Source organism: Ranitomeya imitator, chromosome 8 (genome assembly GCF_032444005.1).
Source record: "Ranitomeya imitator isolate aRanImi1 chromosome 8, aRanImi1.pri, whole genome shotgun sequence".
In the NCBI taxonomy this organism is placed as follows: Eukaryota; Metazoa; Chordata; class Amphibia; order Anura; family Dendrobatidae; genus Ranitomeya; species Ranitomeya imitator.
This window is the reverse complement of record NC_091289.1, coordinates 72,704,182-72,726,660: the sequence shown is the minus strand read 5'-3', so window position 1 is coordinate 72,726,660 and position 22,479 is coordinate 72,704,182. Positions and strand designations below refer to the sequence as shown.

Sequence of the window (22,479 nt, the reverse complement as noted above, 5' to 3'; positions counted from 1 at the left end):
GGTGGATTACGATGGGTGCACACTTCCTCTCTCTGCATTTCCGGCCCTGTACGGGACCTTCCGGTGCGGGAATCAATAGGATACGGTACTATTTGTATATAAGGGGGACACTTGTGGTTGCTGTTTATTCCCTGACGAAGCTGCACAGAGGCAGCGATACGCGTGGGACTTCTCCCCACTCCTTCCCCCTTATGCTTTTTGCTCCCTGACCTGTTGGAGGCTTCTCGCACTTTACATTGCCTTTAGGGTATGTCTTTGAGCTCTGGGCATTCCCGATATTGGCACATTTATCGAATCCTTGGATTTGGGGACTCTTTAGCGCCCTTTTGGGTAGCATTATTCGTCCACTATACCTTGTGACCCCATATCCTCCTTCTTTGTGGATGTATCTTTATGCTCAGCTATATAGATATTTTGCTGCTGCTAGATTTTATAACCTATATATTTTTGCATTCAGGATCCTTCAGTTATTATGTTGGGGACGCCCAATGTATGTTATATTACCTGATAAATATTAGTTATAGGCTATTATATTGTATTTGTCAACATCCATATACTATAGTGTGTGATTTTGGTGTATACCTTTGCATGCGGGATTAGACCTTATTTTGGTCATATTATTCTTTCAGGGGGAAGGGTGGTTTGTTTCCACATGGTTTTAATTGTTTTTAATGGATTCATGTGTCTTTATCCTTGTTCATGTTTACAATAAAGATTGTTGTTTATATATATTTAGGTGTGCGCTTGTTTATGCATAGGCTATTATTTTTTCTTTGTGGCTATGCTGTTTCTATGCATTTTTGCAGCACCCTATAGAACTTATTTGGTTATGTATATTTTCCTTTAGATATATGATTGGTATATAGTCAGTGCACCTGTGATCCTTTGATTCATGATCCAAAGCATACCACATCATCTGTAAAACACGGAGAGGCAGTGTGATGGCTTGGGCATGCATGGCTGCCAGTGGCACTGGGTCATTAGTGTTTATTGATGACGTGACACAGGACAGAAGCAGCTGGATGAATTCTGAGGCATTCAGAGACATACTGTGTGCTCAGATCCAGCCAAATGCAGCAAAACTGATTGGTCATCGTTTCATACTACAGATGGACAATGACCCAAAACAAAAAGCAAAAGCAACCCAGGAGTTTATTAAAGCAAATAAGTGGAATATTCTTGAATGGCCAAGTCAGTCACTTGATCTCAACCCAATTGAGCATGCATTTCACTTGCTAAAGACTAAACTTCAGACAGAAAGGCCCACAAACAAACAGCAACTGAAAACCGCCGCAGAGAAGGTCTGGCAGAGCATTAAAAAGGAGGAAACACAGTGTCTAGTGATGTCCATGAGTTCAAGACTTCAGGCAGTCATTGCCAATAAAGGGTTTTCAACCAAGTACTAAAAATGAACATTTTATTTAAAATTATTGAATCTGTCCAATAACTTTTGGTCCCTTTAAAAACAGGGTGGCACATGTTAAGGAGCTGAAACTCATAAAATTCTTCATCGAATTTTAATGTGGATACCCTCAAATGAAAGCTGAAAGTCCGAATTTCAACTGCACCTGAATTGTTTTGTTTAACATTCATTGTGGTAATGTCCATAACCAAAATTAGAAAAATGTTGTCTCTGTCCAAATATATATGGACCTAACTGTAAGTTGCTCCAGATTAAACAGTTACGCACATCGGTGTACCATCCACAAACTGACGGGTTGGTGGAGCAGTTTAATAACACCCTCAAGGCCATGCTCATAAAGGTGGTCGCCAAGGATGGGAGGGATTGGGATATGTTACTGCCCTACCTAATGTTCGCCATCTGTGAGGTACCGCAGGTGTCCATGGGGTTCTCCCCATTTGAGCTATTCTATGGCAGGCACCCGAGGGGACTGCTGAATGTAGCCAAAGAGACATGGGAACAGGAGCCCACTCCACATAAGAGTGTAATTGAGTATGTGGCAAGTATGCAGGATCGGATTGCGGTTGTGCAGCCCATAGTAAAGGAGCATCTGTTGGATACCCAGGCTGCTCAGAGCCGCACGTATAATAAAAGGGCCACGGTCAGGACCTTTAAAGGAGACTGAGTGTTGGTACTAGTACCCACCCCAGAGAGTAAACTCATGGCCAAGTGTCAAGGGCCTTATGAGATACGGGGGAAAGTGGGGGAAGTGAATTATAAAGTGTACCAACCCGGGAAAAGGAAACCTAAACAACTGTACCATGTAAACCTGCTAAAGGCCTGAAAGGACCGAGAATGTTTGGTCACAGAGGCGACTCCGGCCATATAAACGGGGGTCCCTCTCGCACTGGCCAAGGACACAGCTGGGTGTGAGGTAAAAGTAAATGAAGCCCTCACAAAACAGCAGCAATGGGAGGCTCGAGCTGTGGTGCAGCAGAATATGGATGTATTCCCAGAGCTGCCGGGGCAAACCTCGGTGATTCAAAATGACATTGTCACTGAACCCCGGGTAAGGGTGCGGATGAAACCTACCAAGTACCAGAAGCCCAAAGGCAAGCCATCTCGGCCGAGGGGAAGCAAATGCTCCAGTTGGGCATCATTGAGGAGTCCCAAAGTGAGTGGGCCAGCCGCATTGTCCTAATCCCGAAACCAGATGGGTCATTACGCTTCTGTAATGACTTCAGGAGGTTAAATGAAGTGTCAAAATTTGACCTCTATCCCATGCCACGGATGGACGAGCTAATTGAGAGACTGGGAGAGGCCCAGTACTTTACCACGCTGGATCTCACAAAAGGTTACTGGCAGGTCCCCTTAATAGAGTCAGCGAAACAAAAGACCGCTTTTATAACACCAGAGGATCTCTATCAACACGTCATCTTGCCTTTTGGGTTACATGGGGCTCCGGCCACATTCCAGAGGCTGATGGACATTGTTAGCGCTTCATCGGGATTACAAGTCGGCCTATTTGGATGACAGTCATCTTTAGTACCGACTGGGATACCCATCTGTCCCAGGTACAAGCAGTGCTGGAGTCTATTAGAGTCGCGGGGTTGACAGCAAAGACAAAGAAATGCGTGATAGGTCTAACAGAGGCCCAGTAATAAGGATACGTAATCGGCCGCGGGATTATCAAGCCCCAAGTGAACAAGATTGAGGCCATTCAAAACTGTCCCAAGCCCTTAAATACCAAACAAGTGAGGGAATTCCTTGGCATCATTGTGTATTACCGCCGATTTATACCCAATTTTGCTGGGAAATCAGCATCCCTAACGGACCTGTTAAAAGGGAAGAAGATGGTGATGGTCCGGTGGAATCCTCAAGCAGAGGAAGCGTTCCAGTCTCTGAAGTCGGCATTTTGTGGACAGCCGGTCCTCATCAGCTCCAACTTTAAGAAAACTTTTATTGTACAAACCGATGCCTCAGAGGTAGGCTTAGGAGTGGTGCTGTCGCAAGAGAAGAATGGAGATGAGCATGCAGTCACCTATTTGAGCCAGAAACTGACCCCGGCATAGAGAAGGAGTGCTTGGCAATTAAATGGGCCTTGGAGTCCCTACGCTAATATTTGCTCAGGCGTCAGTTTTGATTGGTAACGGACCATTCACCCCTCGTCTGGATGAGAAATGCAAAAAAGAAAGGAATGCCCGAGTCACCAGATGGTTATTGTCCCTACAAAACTTCAGTTTCTCAGTGGAACATCAGGCGGGGAAATCACAGGGAAATGCGGATGCCCTGTCACGGGCCCCCTGTATGGTGACAAATGTTCAACCCCACAAGTTTGAACAGAGGAGGGGTATGTGAGGCAGTGACCGGTGTCATATGTGAGAGTCGCTACGTGTCCCCCAGGATGTGCTCAGAAGTGTATTATATCCGCTGGAGTGACCTGTGCTCACAGCAGGTTGCCTGTGAGTCACAAGGCAGAATAAAAGGTATGGGCTTATGTTTTTGAAACGGAATACAGGAAGGTAGTGGGGCCGGTCCGTTTCCTCCAGCCCAGATCTTATAAGTGGTCCAGGGCCACAGAGTCTGGAGGAAAGAAAAAAAAACCCTGCAAAAGGGTTTAGGTATGTCAGTTTTGAGTTTGCTGGCAGACAGAGCAGTCGCTCTGCAGAGCCTTCCCTGTGTGAGGCAACACAGGGACAAATGGAGCCAAAAGGCCTGCACCTCTGCATGCACACTAGTATGGTCGCTTACGGCAACCGAACCCAGAACCCATTAAACACGTTTTTGTTTTGAACTTGATTGGGTCACTGCCTCTCATTGCACAGCAAGGACACCGCTGCACCACTATATATATATATATATATATATATATATATATATATATATATAATGGATTCAGTCAAGCAGCTTTCTCAGGGGGTCCCTTCAACACCGGCAACTTCTAACCTCAGTCCTACAGTGGGGGTCATTCCCATAGAACTTAGAGCGCCCCTTCTTGATTATTTTTTTGGGGGAGATCGGAAGTAATTTAATAATTTTAACCCCTTTCTGACCTCAGACGGGATAGTACGTCCGAGATCAGATCCCCTGCTTTGATGCGGGCTCCGGCGGTGAGCCCGCATCAAAGCCGGGACATGTCAGCTGTTTTGAACAGCTGACATGTGCCCGTAATAGGCGCGAGCAGAATCGCGATCTGTCCGCGCATATTAACTAGTTAAATGCCGCTGTCAAACGCAGACAGCGGCATTTAACTACCGCTTCCGGCTGGGCGGCCGGAAATGACATCATCGCCGACACCCCGTCACATTATCGGGGGTCGGCGATGCTTCAGAATTGTAACCATAGAGGTCCTTGAGACCTCTATGGTTACTGATCACCGGTGGCTGTGAGCGCCACCCTGTGGTCGGCGCTCACAGCACACCTGATTTTCAGCTACATAGCAGCGAACATCAGATCGCTGCTATGTAGCAGAGCCGATCGCGTTGTGCCTGCTTCTAGCCTCCCATGGAGGCTATTGAAGCATGGCAAAAATAATTAAAAAAAAAGTTTAAAAAAATGTGAAAAAAAATAAATAAATAAAAGTTTAAATCACCCCCCTTTCGCCCCAATCAAAATAAATCAATAAAAAAAATCAAATCTACACATATTTGGTATCGCGCGCTCAGAATTGCCCGATCTATCAATTAAAAAAAAGCATTAACCTGATCGCTAAACAGCGTAGCGAGAAAAAAATTAGAGACGCCAGAATTACGTTTTTTAGGTCGCCGCGACATTGCATTAAAATGCAATAATGGGCGATCAAAAGAAGGTATCTGCACCAAAATGCTATGATTAAAAACATCATCTTGGCACGCAAAAAATAAGCCCTCAACCGACCCCAGATCACGAAAAATGGAGACGCTATGAGTATCGGAAATGGCGCAATTTATTATTTTTTTTAGCAAAGTTTGGAATTTTTTTTCACCACTTAGGTAAAAAATAACCTAGTCATGTTAGGTGTCTATGAACTCGTACTGACCTGGAGAATCATAATGTCAGGTCAGTTTTAGCATTTAGTGAACCTAGCAAAAAAGCCAACCAAAAATAAGTGTGGGATTGCACTTTTTTTGCAATTTTACCGCACTTGGAATTTTTTTCCCGTTTTCTAGTACTCGACATGCTAAAACCAATGATGTCTTTCAAAAGTACAACTCGTCCCGCAAAAAATAAGCCCTCACATGGCCAAATTGACGGAAAAATAAAAAAGTTATGGCTCTGGGAAGGAGGGGAGTGAAAAACAAACACGGAAAAATGAAAAATCCCAAGGTCATGAAGGGGTTAAGGAGAGGTGAAAATTATACTTTCAATTTCGCCCTGTCTTGTTCAGGAACAAAGGTACTCAGGTTGCACTGTTTTCTCTTCCTAGAGGGGATCCCCAGTCCTGGGCATGTTCATTACCCTTGGGTTCACCCATACTCTCATCAGTGGATGAGTTTTTTAAGGCTATGGGGCAGATTTATAACAAACTGCACCGGGTGACGTTAGCAGAATCCCATCAAAAGGAGTTGTGTCAGTGGGACCTCACTGCGAACTACCGCGCCCATTTTCATAGGTGAGCCATAGACTGAGTGGGACGATGCCTCTCTTCGTAATAACTTCCTGTCTGAGCTTAACGAACATATTAACTAACCCCTTCATCCAAAGCCTGTTTTCACCTTCCAGACTAGGCCAATTTTTACAATTCTGACCACTTTATGAGGTCATAACTCTGGAACGCTTCAATGGATCCCACTGACTCTGAGAGTGTTTTCTCGTGACATATTGTACTTCATGATAGTGGTAAAATTTCTTTGATATGACTTGCGTTTATTTGGGAAAAAAATGGAAATTTGGCAAGAATTTTGAAAATTTCGCAATTTTCAAACTTTTAATTTTTATGCCCTTAAATCAGAGTCGTATCGCATACAATAGTTAATAAATAACATTTTTTGCGGGAACTCCTGCAAAGCAAAATTTGTACGGCGCATGTTGGGAAGGGGTAAAAGATATGCTGGTGCACCACTCTCCTCCTTGGTCTTTGGAGGCTGCCATGAGATTAGCTATGCGACTTGATCAGCATAGATGGGAGAGATGTTGAAAGAAATTATCCTCGGGTACAGTTCATCAATACCTTCCACTAGTCATGAGGCTGAGGTAAAACCCATGCAGCTTGGTGGAGTTGGTACCTCTTGGGAGTTAAAGCAGCAAAGATAGCGTTAGCGATAATGTCTTCTATGGGGTTCCTTGCGCCACCTGGTTCATAAATGTCAACGTCTGGAGCTGATGGGAAACAATTGTGCCTAGTACAGGAGCTGAAAGGGGGAGAACCTCGTTGAGGCCTGTGGAACCTACCAATAGGCAAATAGCAGGTGTGGGAGGTACCACTCCTAGTTGCGCCCATGCTAGTTAACAATCTAATCTTAAGCATATGCTTCAGGGTGTCATTGAACGGTTCGCATAGGCCATTGGTCTGTGGGTGGTGATCAGATGATGCACCTGTATCTGCTTGCAGAGGGACTCCATCAGCTGCGACATGAACTGGGTTCCCCAGTCAGTGAGCATTTCCTGGGGAAAACTCACTCAGGAGAAAATCTCCAGTAAGGTGGTGGCCACCTTGTCGGCCCGAATGGAAGACAAGGCTACCGTTTCCGGGTACCAGGTGGTATAATCTACTACCGTCAGTACATAGCATCTCCCGATGCTGCTGAGAGTGGCCACTGAGCCAACCAAATCCATAGTCACCCTCCTGAAAGGCTCTTGAATAATGGACAGTTACCAGTGAGGCTTTGGGGAGCCGCCCCGCCTTACCCACCATCTGACAGGTGTCGTATGAACAGCAGTAGGCAGCCACATCGGCCCTCATCCTGGGCCAGTGGAAATGCTGGACTAGCCTGGCCTTTATCTTAGTGATTCCTAGATGTCTGGCCATTGGAATCTAGTGTGAAATCGGCAACAACTCCGCCATGAACGGATAAGGTACCACTGTCGGTTCGTAGGCCACGTCTCCAGTAAACCCTCCTGGACCATTATCCAGTACAGCCGTCCTTCATCCCAGACCACCCACTCAAGATCTGAGTCCTAGGGAGGTTGTGCTGCCTGCACTTTGAGAGCTTTCAGGCTGTCGTCAGTTTCCAATGCCGCCTAAAACCCCTGACTAGACGTCGCCAGAATAGACGAGACTGCCACGTATTCTGTCAGTTCCCCGGGACCTATCTCCTGGCTTTCGTTTGACGCGGCAGCCACTTGTTTGGAAGCCATTGGATCCCCAAGGGGCCCCGGCTTCCACTGAGCGTGAAAGTGGCCATGGCCGATGCAACTGTGGGTAGTGCTGCTTCTCCTCTGCTTCTGACAAAGTCGCTGGTCCAGACTAACTAACCTGTCCATCTGACATCCCAGAAATGGAAGAACCCCATAGAGAGGATTTACTTGGGACCCTACCTCTCCTGGGACAGCCCCACCCTCAGTAGCATGCTCTTCCACAGCTGTCTACCCCGCCTGCCCCTTCCGTGACAACCTCACAGGACAACTGGTCCCAGTGTGTCGGCTGGCAACACATTAATACAGCTTGCTTGATTGATCTCCTCCCCCCTGAGGGATGAGGGCTACAATACAACACCCAGCCACACATCCCCATCAGTAGGCATGTTAATAACATAGACATCACCAGGGATGAACATTACGTTGCTCTCTGGAGGAACAGACCTTGGGGGTTCTGTAGCTACATACTGGGACACTAGGTGTCCCAAGAAAAACACTTTCGGGAATATTCAACATTATCCCCACCTCCCGCACTCCCCTCCTGGTGCCCCAGTCCAAATACACCTTGGCAAAGGGCAGCAAACGCCTCCAATCCCGGCGACGACACGGATTTTCCCGGGTACCAAATTCTGTGTGGACTCAAGCTCAGGCCTCACAACAGTCATCTCAGTGCCAGTGACCCATAGTCCCATGGGCTGGCCTATGGTGATGGACATAAGGCTGTTAAGGGATCTCGCACCAGCCCCACACAAAACAGTAGACGTTTCTGTGATGGCCCTTCTGGCTCTGGGGACACATGGCTTTGAAATGTCCCGACTGTCTGCAGAGTTTACATAGTCGGAGTTCCACCACCAATATGGAGAGGGAATCATGGGCTGGTACACTCGTGGGCTTAGGGGCAGAGACAGCAGGTACCGCGTTCGTCTTACTACTTCTCCAGCTGGCAGGTTTCTTTGCCTCTAGCGTCCTGTGGTTGGAGTACTGGTCGGCAAGTGTCACTGTTGCTGAGTCTCCCTTTGACTTCTGGTCACGGAGATACTGCTGGAGGTCCTCCAGGCAGTTCCAGAAAAAACTGCAGTTGCGATGAGCTTCTTCAGCTGCTGGACAGTGATGAGCTCCAGTCCCATGTTCGACTGATCAACTACTCTCAGTAGGGCCATCATGTGATTGGCCCAGAAGTCTGCAGGACCCCACTGCATACTTTGTTGCCGTGTCCTCCGTCTGTACTCTGTCCTCCCTGGTTAATGTAATGTATTTATCGTTACTTGTTTGTATTTGAACATTAAATATGCTGGTGTGGTGGGGTATACTTCTCCTGATTTCTAATGGAACATTTCTATCTCCTTAACCATGCTATTTTTTTTTCTGATAACCTGCATTCCTGAAGGGTTTATGGGGTTTCTTTTTAATACTGAATCCTATTATGAGTAATGAATGGACCAATTTGCTATTGGCTGATCATAATGCGATTGACCTATATCAGCTTGTAGGGTTTGAGTAGGGGTTAATTATACTTTCCCCTCTGCCCCTGTTGTCAAGCGGTTAGGTGTTGCTAGGTAAACATCATTAGGATTAGTTTCTTTAACACAGGACCTTTCCCTGCATATCACATGATGGTGCTGGACCGGATATGACACGTGTATTGAGGGAACTCTCGGAAGTGACGTTTGCATTTCACTTGCCGGTGAATGCGTTCCACTTACCGGAAGCATATGATTAAGCTCCCGGGAACAATGTTGGCCATATCTATTTAACTGTGAGTAAATCGGAAGGTGCATACAGCATAACGCTGCTCCGTTTTGTGGGCTTCAATGCACCGTGTCAGTGGATACTTTGTCCTATTGGTGGGGTTGTCTCACTATATGTATCTATATATACTATATATCCATACTCCCTGAAGGATCTAGATCAGAGGAACCGCGTACCCAATATGACTGTCATTGGTTGAATCAACAGTCTCCTTCCCGCCTGACTTGGTGAGACTGTTCCATATTTTACATTACATCATGGCTACTTTGTTTCAATGCTTAATGGGGAATCACTCCCGTGATATGTATTGAATATGTACAGTGATATGGAGCCTTCAATTTCAAATCTATAGTCAATTCTGTCAGGATCTGAATGATTCCATTTGTTGGTCAGTACTAACTATTCATTACATTTGTTTTGTTTGTGAGGCGCTGTGCAATTTTGCACTGTATTTTTAGAGGAATTGTTTTAATACCTTTATTAAAGGTTAAGTTTTACTGCCACTTTGCTATGATCTATAAGTGTAAGCCCATTCTGCTTTGGCAAAGAGCATCTCATGTGGAAAAAAGGGAATCCTGCTCCAAGAGATAAAATCACTTAACTTTAATAGTATTAATTTAAAATAGAAATAGGCTGGGGTGCATTCAGTGAGCATTCAAGCACACGGTGAGAGATTTTCTTTTCCTTTCCCTACCTTCTCCTCTGTATGCCCACCATGTCGGGCACATCTAACTGATATAATGCCTTAGAGAACTGGTGGACATGTATGGGAATTTCCCAGGTGGCAATTTGTGAACATTACTTACGAAAGGGCCTTGATTTATTTAAAAACAGGGATTCCTTTTTTTTTCTCTTGAGGATATTCAGGGAAGGGATTATTTTTATCTATTGTCCTCACTCATTACCTATATAATGGTCATGATACAAAGTAAATGGTGTGCTGAGTGATTTAATCTTTCTGGTGTTTTTCCTATAACACTATTTATACTGCCTGTGTCTTTTTAAGCATTTTTTGTATTGTGATTAAATAAAGCTTTTCTATCATTTATCAAAACTCCTAGACTTCTCCAGTATTTTTGTAGTGCTTGCTATGGAGGCATACATAGTGATCTATTATTGTTTATGGGTCACACTATGAGTCTGGAAATTGGGATATTAAGCCAGTACATGTCTGGGAACGTTTGAAGCTTTTTAGAGAGCATTTGGATTATCCAGAAGAGTATTGGGAGAATGTCATATGGTCTGATGTAACCAAAGTAGAACTGTTTGGTAGAAACAAAACTTGTCGTGTTTGGAGGAGACAATGCTGAGTTGCATCCAAAGAACACCATACCTACTGTGAAGCATGGTGGTGGCAACATCATGCTTTGGGGCTGCTTCTCTGCAAAAGGAACAGGACGACTGATCCGTGTACATGAAAGAATGAATGGGGCCATGTAATGTGAGATTTTGAGTGCAAACCTCCTTCCATCAGCAAGGGCATTGAAGATGAAACGTGGATGGGTCTTTCAGCATGAGAATGATCCCAAGCACACAGCCAGGGCAATGAAGGAGTGGCTTCGTAAGAAGCATATGAAGGTCCTGGAGTGGCCTAGCCAGTCTCCAGATCTCAAACCCATAGAAAATAATTTCAGGGAGTTGAAAGTCCATGTTGCCCTGTGACAGACCCAAAACATCACTGCTCTTGAGGAGGTCTGCATGGATGAATGCGCCAACATACCAAAATAGTGTGTGCCAACCTTGTGAAGACTTACAGAAACCGTTTGACCTCTGTTATTGCCAACAAAGGATATATAACAAAATATTGAGATGAACTTTAGTTAATAACCAAATACTTATTTTCCACCAAAATTTGCAAAATAAATCTTGAAAAATCAGACAAGGTGATTTTCTGGATTTGTTTTCTCATTTTGACTCTCATAGTTGTGGTCTACCTATGATGTCAATTACAGGCCTCTCTCATCTTTTTAAGTGGGAGAACTTGCAAAATTGGTGGCTGACTAAATACTTTTCCCCCCGCTGTGTATTTAAGCACCTTAAAGTGAACCTATCAGCAGGATTGTGCACAGTAACCTACAGAGTCAGGACGGCGCCATTATACTGATTAAAATGATACCTCAACCATTTTAATTATAAACGCAGTACACATGCGATTATGCTGCAGCACAGGTGCCACGGCTGGCACCTGCCTGCAGAAGCTTTTTTCTTTTTTTTCAGTATGTATATATAATTTTCATTATGTTAACTAGGAGGCAGGTCACTGAGGGATCAGTAACCTGTCAGCAGTCTGCATTATGAATAGCTAATCAGACCACAGGCCGCTCCGCAGCACGAGCATATCATTAACTCAAAAATGAAAATAAAGATTAAACAACCACAAGACGGATTTCATCAACCAAGGTAACATTTAATCAGTATAATGGCGCTGACCTGACACTGTGTGTAGCTTACTGTACACAATCCTGCTGACAGGTTCCCTTTAAGGGCACACTAGATAAAACACTATATACACAATGGTTATACATATACAATAATCAGATATGCAAACACAGATAGTGGTAGGACAAAAGATATAAGCAAATGGATCATGTCAATTACCGGGTTGATGTTCGACTATGTGTGCGCCATGCCACAGGGGGCATGGGTCACCAGCTGCTTGCTAGGTCCTTCACAGAACGTTACTCGGCATGACACCCTTTTGAAGTGGACCACATGCATAACAGAGAGAGGGACCACATGGCCTTACACTAGCCTTTATCCCCTTTGGGTCAATCCCTTCTGGCCTGAACCTAAATCCCCTCCCCTTGCCTCAAGCAGCTAAAAACTCCCAAACCCAAAATGGGCCTAACTCCTTAATAGACAGTCCTAGGGAGGCAAATTTGTCCGGTCGCCGTTACACGTTGAGACTAAACACATCTTTGCTATCTGGTTCCTGCTAGCCATTCTATGTATCTCCCCAACCTGTGGTGCTAGAACGGATCAAGACCCTGGAAGACGTTACGATCTGTTCCTGAGATCTCAAAAATGTAACCAGTGTGTGGCCAGGATGCATGATAAGTTCATATTCTCCTTATGGAATTATAGCTGTCGTAACAAAGAAGTTAGACCACATGGTACCCACATGACAAGCAAGCCTTTTGTTCTGAGCTTTGCTGGCTCAAGGTGTGAAATTCTTCACTAACACCCTTTAGCCTTTTGCAGCGTGACCCTCTGCTGTGATAAGTGTTTTCATATAGCTGCACGCTGAAGCCGGTTTTATAATCCCATGCCAGATAGGATACAAATGATTGACATGAAATTATATCTCACATATTTTTCACACTGACCAAATACTCAGTGTCTGCACGCGGTTTGTATGCTCCTCCTTCAGCAGCCATTGTATGGACAGGTCACATGCTCCTCCATCAGCAGCCATTGTTTGGACAGGTCACATGATCCTCCATCAGCAGCCATTGTATGGACAAGTTCCTCCATCAGCAGCCATTGTATGGACAGGTCACATGCTCCTCCATCAGCAGCCATTGTATGGACATGCTCCTCCATCAGCAACCATTGCATGGACAGGTCACATGCTCCTCCATCAGCAGCCATTGTATGGACATGCTCCTCCATCAGCAGCCATTGCATGGACAGGTCACATGCTCCTCCATCAGCAGCCATTGTATGAACAGGTCACATGTTCCCCTATCAGCAGCCATTGTATGGACATGCTCCTCCACCAGCAGCCATTGTATGGACAGGTCACATGTTCCTCCATCATCAGCCATTGTTTAGACAGGTCACATGCTCCTCCATCATCAGCAATTGTATGGACATGCTCCTTCATCAGTAGCCATAGTATGAACAGGTCACATGCTCCTCTATCGGCAGCCGTTGTATGGACAAGCTCCACCTTCAGCAGCCATTGTATGGACATGCTGCTCCATCTGCATCTACTAGATGGACAGGGTAACTGTGAGGTCTGTGAGGAAAGTTGCACTAACAAGTACCACAGGAGAAGAACTTGTAGCACTTATACAATAGTAAGTGCTATAAAATCCTGTCCATGTCATATCTGTTAAAATAAAGATGAAGTGACCATAATAACATTATGTTATTATTACATTCTGTTCAAGACTCATACACCAACACCTTGAAAGTCAAATTTTAATATTTATAGATAACTTATTGGTATCAAAAGCATATTTATCAGCAGCTACACTGTACACTGTACAAACTGAAAAGTAAGCATGTAATTGGAAAAATAATGACAAGTTCAATGGAAAACCGGTGACCACCATTGAGCAACATTTTACAGTTCACACATAAAACATTGACAACTTAAAGGGGAGTGATCAACAAAAAATGGTCTATTGTTTAAATCAGGTTTTTGTGTGAATTGTTGTTCTTAACAATTTTTGACAATGATTTCTGTATCCCTTACATACCACCATCTAATTAGATAATACAGAAAGATGTTGTAGAAATTTAGCAATTTTCACATTGGTCCCTGGGGCTTTTATAGACTCTAAAGGTACCGTCACACTAAGCGACGCTGCAGCGATACCGACAACGATCCGGATCGCTGCAGCGTCGCTGTTTGGTCGCTGGAGAGCTGTCACACAGACAGCTCTCCAGCGACCAACGATGCCGGTAACCAGGGTAAACATCGGGTTACTAAGCGCAGGGCCGCGCTTAGTAACCCGATGTTTACCCTGGTTACCATAGTTAAAGTAAAAAAAAACAACCACTACATACTTACCTACCGCTGTCTGTCCCCGGCGCTCTGCTTCTCTGCCCTGTGTAAGCACAGCGGCAGGAAAGCAAAGCGGTGACGTCACCGCTCTGCTTTCCGGCTGCCCGGCGCTCACAGCCAGAGCAGAGAAGCACAGCGCCGGGGACAAACAGCGGTAGGTAAGTATGTAGTGTTTTTTTTTTTTTTACTTTAACGATGGTAACCTGCGCTTAGTAACCCGATGTTTACCCTGGTTACCAGCGAAGACATCGCTGAATCGGCGTCACACACGCCAATTCAGCGATGTCAGCGGGAGAGCCAGCGACGAAACAAAGTGCTGGCCTTTCTTCCCCGACCAGCGATATCACAGCAGGGGCCTGATCGCTGCTGCCTGTCACACTGGACGATATCGCTAGCCAGGACGCTGCAACGTCACGGATCGCTAGCGATATCGTCCAGTGTGACGGTACCTTAACTTAGGGTTCGTTCACACTTGCACATAAATCAGTCCCTTCTCATCCAGGAGAGTGGAACAATTGTTTTCTCGCTTGTTGTCCGCGCTGTCCGTATGCGGTCTGTTTTTTTTACTCAGCAGCTATTAAACATTTACAGGACCATTTACGGTTTCCTATGATACAAAATTGCAATGTATCCATAAAAGTCGGATGTCATACTGGTAGCCCAAATGGCATGCAATTTGTTTTGTTGCGCTGTCTGATTTCGGAGTGTCACTGCTGCATTCTGCAATTTTTTTTTATAATGAAAGGAAGGAATTACGAGTTTAATAAAGCCTGACTGGTAAGCGTAAAAATTGCGTAAAAAAAAATAATGGTTTTTAATGGGTGCAGGGGAGGTTGACAAAAAAAAAGTAAAAAAAAAAAAAAAACATGTAATGCAAAAACTTGATTTAGACAATAGGTCAGTTTTGAATGACAGCTTCCTTTTAAAAGAACATTGGTACATATTTATCAAGCTAAATGCAGAATTCTGGCATTATTTCAGGTACCCCCATCTCTAATGGCTTGTAGCATATTTATGAGATGTTTTACACAATTTTTACAATTTGTCCGGCTAGAGAGTGTGGCCCTGCTCTAGGGGTGTGATTTACTGGGAAATGGGCATGGCTCATCATGCCACAAATTGCGCCAAAAACCACAAAATTCTGGTGCACATTTATAACACAAAGTAAGCCAAATAATACGTGGTGGAAACTTGCATTAGCTAGTCAATAAATGAAACAGATTTATCAAACAGCATGAACCAGATCAAATGTGGCAAATGTATCAAAGACTAATCTGAGGCTAAGCTTGCACTGTCTATGAACTGGACAGCTTTGAAATAAATGACTCAATATTTCACATTACAAGGAATGAGACGCGTAAGGTGGAAAATTACCATTGTGGATTCGGCCACCAACATGCAACTAACCTTACGTGAATCAGTGAGAAGATTCCTGTGTTACTTGGATTGTACTGCACATTGCTGCTGGTCTGTGGTGCGTTATTTGTTGCGCAAATCCACAGCAAAGCCTGAGAACTTAGCCTTTCCCTCCCGTAGGATCAGAGTTTGGCTTTGGCTCAAAACCGCAAATAAAGGGCATGTTACTGCGCTTTTAAAATCTGCGCATATCTGTACTATATAGTGACAAGTACATGAACATCTCTCCTAATGACTTAGCTGGGGCTTTACAGGCATAGCTATTGTAACAAAGTGTATAAAATCATTCACTCAGCCACGTCATCCCCATAGACAAACACTGGTATTCGTGCGGGTCATACTGATGAGCTCAGCGTTTATCTACGTCAATTTATGGTAAACCGGTTGAGAGATGAACATGTGCTTTACTGAGTAACTTGTGAGCATTACTTTTCTTCAGTGGGCACTCTTTGCACGAGTGGAATGACCTCTGCTGTTCCCATAGCCCCTATTCATGTCTGTAGGAGGACTTTGGTCCTCTTCTGGATCATGTGATTGCCGTCTTTCCCAGACGGCTCCCACAGGTTTTTAACTGTAGATTGAAAGTGTAAGTGTATGAGACTCAGAACGATTCTCTCATAGACTTACATTAAGGGCATGCTCACACAAGCGACCATTCTCTCTTCGGAGAGTATTGGATCCATTATGGTAATGACACTCCGCTCAACCTGTGATCAGAGTTTGAGCCGAGGGCTAGTTTACTGTGATCTGAATCTCTCACATAAGAACTTAACTTCTTCATCTTCTCCAGGAAAATTGAACTGCACTTGTATGACGAGTGCAGTCCAAGGTTTTACACAGAATCATAGCCTTGAATGGGTGCGCGTGATCCAATTTGTGGAGCCACTCGCGGCATGGTTAATCAGCATGAGAAAAAAACAATGATCAGCACTGCCCCATACATTAGTACGATAACAGATCGGAGAGCACTCGGCCGAGCTATACGCATATGTGAGCGAGCCCTAAGAAAGGACCTAGGATAAAAACAAAACAAGCAAAAAGCCTGATAACCTAGGTTCTGTCTGCTAATGGCCACAGTGAGAACATACACATTACATTTATACCAATATGTGTCTCGGCTCATTTCTTTGATGTTGCTTACATTACAAAAAGGAAGTAACGATGTGAGCCGGCAACAAGAATGATGCAGAAGAGGAATTGGATTAGCTGCCCACTTGGGAGTTTCAATTTCTTACCTTTTTAACAAAATGTTTACATTTACAGACAGCAAAGTGCCACATACTTAGTGCGGGAAATGGCAGAATCCACGATCGACAATGCAGACAATGAACATAAATTATTGAGAGCCAACAGATGAGGAGAAAACCCCAGAGTGGTAGCTCCAGTGGTCGGAGCCTGGATGGAGATACTTCCACACCAGCCATGAAAGGATGAGATGGGACCGGCTTAGTAACCTGACATAACATTTTACTACATCTAAGGTTTGGGTACATTTAAAGGGCATTCAGTCAGACTGGCACGCGATTTTCTTTGCCCCACTTCTTCATAATCCGGATGATGTATTCAACTTGTGTACTGCCAGTACTCCTCAGCAAATGAAGCACTTCTCTCAGCGTTTCTCTGTATTAGGAAAATAATCACTATATTAGATATAAACAGGTGGAATCCTTATTAGCACTCTAACTAATGGCATTGTGGCGTCATTTGCCAAATAGGTTTAGCCTTATTTATTTATTTTTGGTAATACATTGATAAATATGGGGGAACACATCATAAGTTAATATTTTAATGAGTGATTAATAAAAGTTACATTTTATTGTAGAGATTTGGTCATCTTTTTGGATGTTACAATTTGGATACAGATATTAAGATAAACCATGTATGGTGGAAAAAGCCATGTACTATATTTGATGCAAAATGTTGCGCAAATTGTGACTTTTTATACATGTTATTGGTATATTTCCCAATGTTATAAAATATGCAACTTTTATGAAGAAATCTTAAATATGTTGCATTTCATGCCAAAATTTGAACACCACTTTCCCCATTATTTTTAAAGGGATTGTCCAGGGGGCATTGAGGACTAGAGTTCAGAAACACTGCTTTAGAGTCTAGAGCATGAAAAAAAATTGAAAATGATGGAAAATAAAACACAAAGAGGGAGATTTCTTAGGCTATGTGCCACGTTGCAGAAATGTCCGCAGCATTTCCGCAACTCCCTGCCACGTGTAAACGCATGGGGAATTCGAATGCCTTTTCCCACAAAACACAAGCGTTTTTAGCTTGCAGAATGCTTGCGCTTTTACGAGCGATTTGAAACAACGCTTGGAAAAGTGATTGACAGGTTGGTCACACTTGCATAGTGCTTGACAAGTGTGACCAACTTTTTACTATTTATGCTGCCTATGCAGCATAAATAGTAAAAGATACGAGTGTTAAAAAAAATAAAAAATATGGTTATTCTCACCTTCCGACGCCCCCCGTTCTCCTCAGCAGCGCTACCGGTACGTTCCATTCCCAGGGATGATTTGCGCGAAGGACCTTTGTGATGTCACGGTCACATAACCGCGACGTCATCCCAGGTGATTCGCGTAATGCATCCCTGGGAACGGAAGCCGCCACGTGCACCACTGAGAGCCAGGAGGAATACAGGGGCCATCAGAAGGTAAGTATATCCATATTTTTTAATTCTTTTTCTTTTTTTACAGGAATATTGTACCCATGGCCTGAAGGAGAGTCTCCTCTCCTCCAGACCCGTGTACCATCCGCACATGAAGCGTTCACTTTATGCATGGTGGGCATAGCCACATGCGTAAAGTGAGCGTTTCAATGGAATCCTATGGCGGTGGAATCGCCGCGATCCTGCAGAAATAATGAACATGCTGTGAATTCCGCAGTGGGAAAATCCGCAGCATGGGCACAGCGACTGTGGAATCCCATAGGATTGCACGGGAATCCTGTTTTAAGCGTTTTTAAGCGTTTTTTAAGCATTTCCGCTGCAGCAAAAAAAGCGGTGAAAACGCATAAAAAACGCAACGTGGGCACACAGCCTTAGAGTGACTTGTGCCCATGTTATCTGGTGCTGTGCTGGGTGTAGTTAGACATAGCGGCTTCCTCCGTGTGCCGGGATCACGTGGTCAATTACATGACTATATTACAGATAGCGGCCATTCTGCAGTAAATTCTGCATCTGTCTTGTCTCCGGGGTGCTAAGCAGCGTCTGACAACTGAGCGCAGGACATGTAGCTGCCCAATCGCCCTGGTGGCTGGATTAAACCTGGGTCATTGACACTTGTAAGTTCCAACACCCATAGCACACTTACTTGGGTTCACGTCCTGCCAAAATCATTTGGAAGATTCCAACACAGGCTCCACGCTTTCCTTCCCAGTATTCAGGACTTGGATCAAGTCTTTCTAACACATCAAATGCCTTGGCAGCATAGTAAAACTGACCCATCTATAAACGAATATGTAGAGATAAAAGAAAAACAAAACACAAGCTTAGTAGACTTAAACTAAACATGAAAGACTTAAAGAGGGCCTGTCACCTGTCTGCAGTAAGGTAGGCATGGCAGGATCCAACAAACCTTTAAAAAGGCATTAGGGCTCTTATAAGCATGCTTAATAATGAGTGCTAATTAGAAAATCATCAGTATGAGGCTGCCCTCTGTTCTCTTACTTATAAAATACAGCCGCAGACTGGTATCAGCACTGTGTCCTTATGAGTATTACACAGAACTGACAATGACCTATTTGTCTGGATGGATAAACAAGACAATCAAAAAGCAAATTCACAACCTGTCACTATGGAAAAGCTTCTGTAACTACTGTACAGATCCGTTAGGAGACACAGGAACTAATATGCAGGAGCGGACACACCACTGGTGCAACCCGTGCAGTCGCACAGGGGCCAAGAGGTAAGAGGGCCCACGTGAAATGACACATTATTGCAGCAGTTGAGTTGTGCAGGTAGAAGAGTGTTAAATATTAATTATTAATTGAATTATTCTTATTCTCAATTCTGTACTGAGCACATTGCTTCTTGCTGACGTTACAAAAGCTATATATATATATATATATATATATATATATATATATAGCTCAGAGTATAAGTCAACACCATATAAAGGGAACACGTGATCTGTGGGACATATAAATAACATCTCTTAGGAGGGTGGGGGCTTGTCACGTGGGGGCTGTCACCTCCTGCCTTCACCATCATTCTCCATGGACATCAGACAAGACACACAAGGAAGGAACAGCTGGTAGCCATGATGACTTCAGACTTCACACAGGCAGACGGTTTTTACCATTTAGAACTTTGGGAAAGATGAGTAACAAACGCTGATATTTACAAATGGACAACCTGTTAGTAACTATTTCATCTATTTTTATGTTTTGCTGCAATGTGGTTTTTCTATGGACAATTCAATAAACCTCTACATTTTTTATGAAAATATCATGACATTTTTTTCTTTAAGAGTAACGTACCTGGTAAAGTACTAATTAAATAAATGTGCGAAATAAGCATATTTAACATTGGCCAAGCTAGCCAGTTTTGATTTTTTGTGCTATTTTTGCGTGAATTTCCTTCACCTTGCACACGGGGGAAGACAGAAGAGCTTCGTTAGATGTTGTGCAAGTTTTCAGGAATTCCACTACAAAACTTTAAGTCACAAAGATCTCACAGAATCTATGAGTAAGGAAACTTAACACAGAGACTAACAGGTGCCAGTTGGATTGACAAGTAGTAGAAGTACTATAAGTGCCAGACGTGCTGAAGACAGACATGCTGAAAACAGACGTGCTAATGACCAGAGCCCAGCTATGTTTAACAAAGGAACTACAAGCTGAAATATTTCAAGGTAAGAAAAATGGATTTAATTAATTCGTATGCTAAATCAAGTCAGATGGAATTTGTAAGTTTGTACAAATCTAGCTTAGAAATATTTTGGCTTTCTTTATTTGCAGAATGCAAGATAGAATCTATCTTTAGATTTCCTAAGTTAATTTACAAAAAAAGAAAAAGAGCAAATTAAAAATATATTACATATGGTTAACGTATTTCACAAGTTTATGTCAGAAAAATCCAAAAATGACCGTGTAAAAATAGTATCAGATGATACTAATGATGTTCCCAAGATTGACCGTAATGTAAAGAGTGAACAAGATGTGACACACGTGTCTGTAATGGCCACTCAAGGTGATCTTGTGTCTCATGATGAAAAACAAGATGGAGGAAACGTAGGAGACATGACAACTGACAAAGATGATGTACAAGAAACAAATGTACATGGGCCACTAAAAATACAAGATGACTCGGAGTCCCAACAACTCCTCCAAACTAAATCTAGAAAAATCTCGTTAAAATTATGCAAAATCATTCCTGCATATGATGACAAAATCCATGTGTGCAGAAATTCAGAGATATTTGCGAGTTTTGCTGATAAGTTTGATTTGACTAATGAGAAAAATCAGTTGTTTAAAATGTGGCTTCCAGTAACTTTTTCCAGAAGGTTCTCATTAAAAATGCAGAATGATGAGTTCCATGAAGAAATGACTGATGTAGAAAGATTAAAAATTTTGATATTCTGTGGATTAAAAGAAAATTATCCAGATATTGATATTCTTCTAAAATTGAAGATTGGCCGGAAAGAATGCACTTTTACATTCATGTCCATATTTGAAAGGTTGTACAAAACTGTCATTACAAATTTCAATAAACAATCAATGATAAATTGTTTTGTAAACAAATTTGGATTCCTAAATCCTGCATCTCGTCTTATTGCGTCACAAAAAGATTCTTTATTTGAATGTGCGCAATCCCTTGATTTTTTCTAGAAAACATGAAAATTTTGAAAGGAAATCAAATTATACTAAAATGAACATAATTAAATCTTATCAGAAGCCAAAATCAAAATTTCCAAATCCAAAATAGACCCAAAATCAAATCTATGAAGTACAAAGAAAATTACATATTTGTTATAAGCCTTATCAAATGATTCAAGAGTCCTCCACTGAAGCTGCTCTGAAAGGGTTAAAAGCTGATGGGCCAGATCTGTCTGTAAAGATGGCAGAAATTGACAGACAGAAACAGTTGAGCATAAGAAGTGAGCTGAATACTCCATTATCATAACTCATAAGTCTAAAGATGGCAATTTTGAATAGAGGTTTTCAACAAATTATCGACAGAGATAAATTTTGGTTTAGGAATTTGCTAAAAATGTAATTATATTATATGATGTGTAAATGAGTTATACAATGTATTATTTATTAATATGTAATTATTTTATACAATATAATTCTGCAGTTATATATATTTATATAGTATACAGTAAATACTGTAGCATATTTGTATAAGTAGAGATTATATTAACTGTATTTTTATATGTATAGTGAAAAATAATTAAAATTTAATTCAGTAATAATATTTAGAAATATATTAAATATATATAAAATTTATACATATGTATAAGATATTTAAATAATTTTGGTTTTAAATAAATATGAAATTAACCTTCATCGTTTATTTTTCCGTAGAATTTTCGTTTTAAAGCAGGAATTGAACAAAAAAAACCTCTTACATGGATTTATGTCTTTATTTACACAGGAAGTTATAATAACTGCATGATTATATATATATTTAACACTTAAAAGAAATAATACATAACTAACAATCTAAAATTTGTGTACTGTAAGTTTTTTTTCTTTAACAATCTAAAACTTATTTTCCTTTGCATGGTAATAATAATATTTTTTCTCCACTGCATGGCATGGCATGACATGTAACACCCCTGTTTCAATTTAGAGCTTTAGAAGCTCCTCAACCTTTGCAAGTCAAATGGATTCAGTTGCAGGCCTTGTACCAAATATAGCTGTAGAACAAATGCTCAAGTTCTTA

General features: G+C 42.5%; 1 protein-coding gene across 1 annotated transcript in view; it reads right to left on the bottom strand.

Moving 5' to 3' along the window:
- Positions 1-13,559: 13,559 nt before the first annotated feature.
- The window catches only part of IFT56 (intraflagellar transport 56), a 143,347-nt gene continuing 134,427 nt past the window's right edge, over positions 13,560-22,479 (bottom strand). Inside the window, exons 17-18 of the mRNA XM_069737071.1 lie at positions 18,902-19,035; positions 13,560-17,198 (exon numbers count right to left, since the gene is read on the bottom strand). Coding sequence (XP_069593172.1) covers positions 17,087-17,198; positions 18,902-19,035 — 246 coding nt within the window. The 3' untranslated portion in view covers positions 13,560-17,086. The remainder of the gene's footprint in view (positions 17,199-18,901; positions 19,036-22,479) is intronic.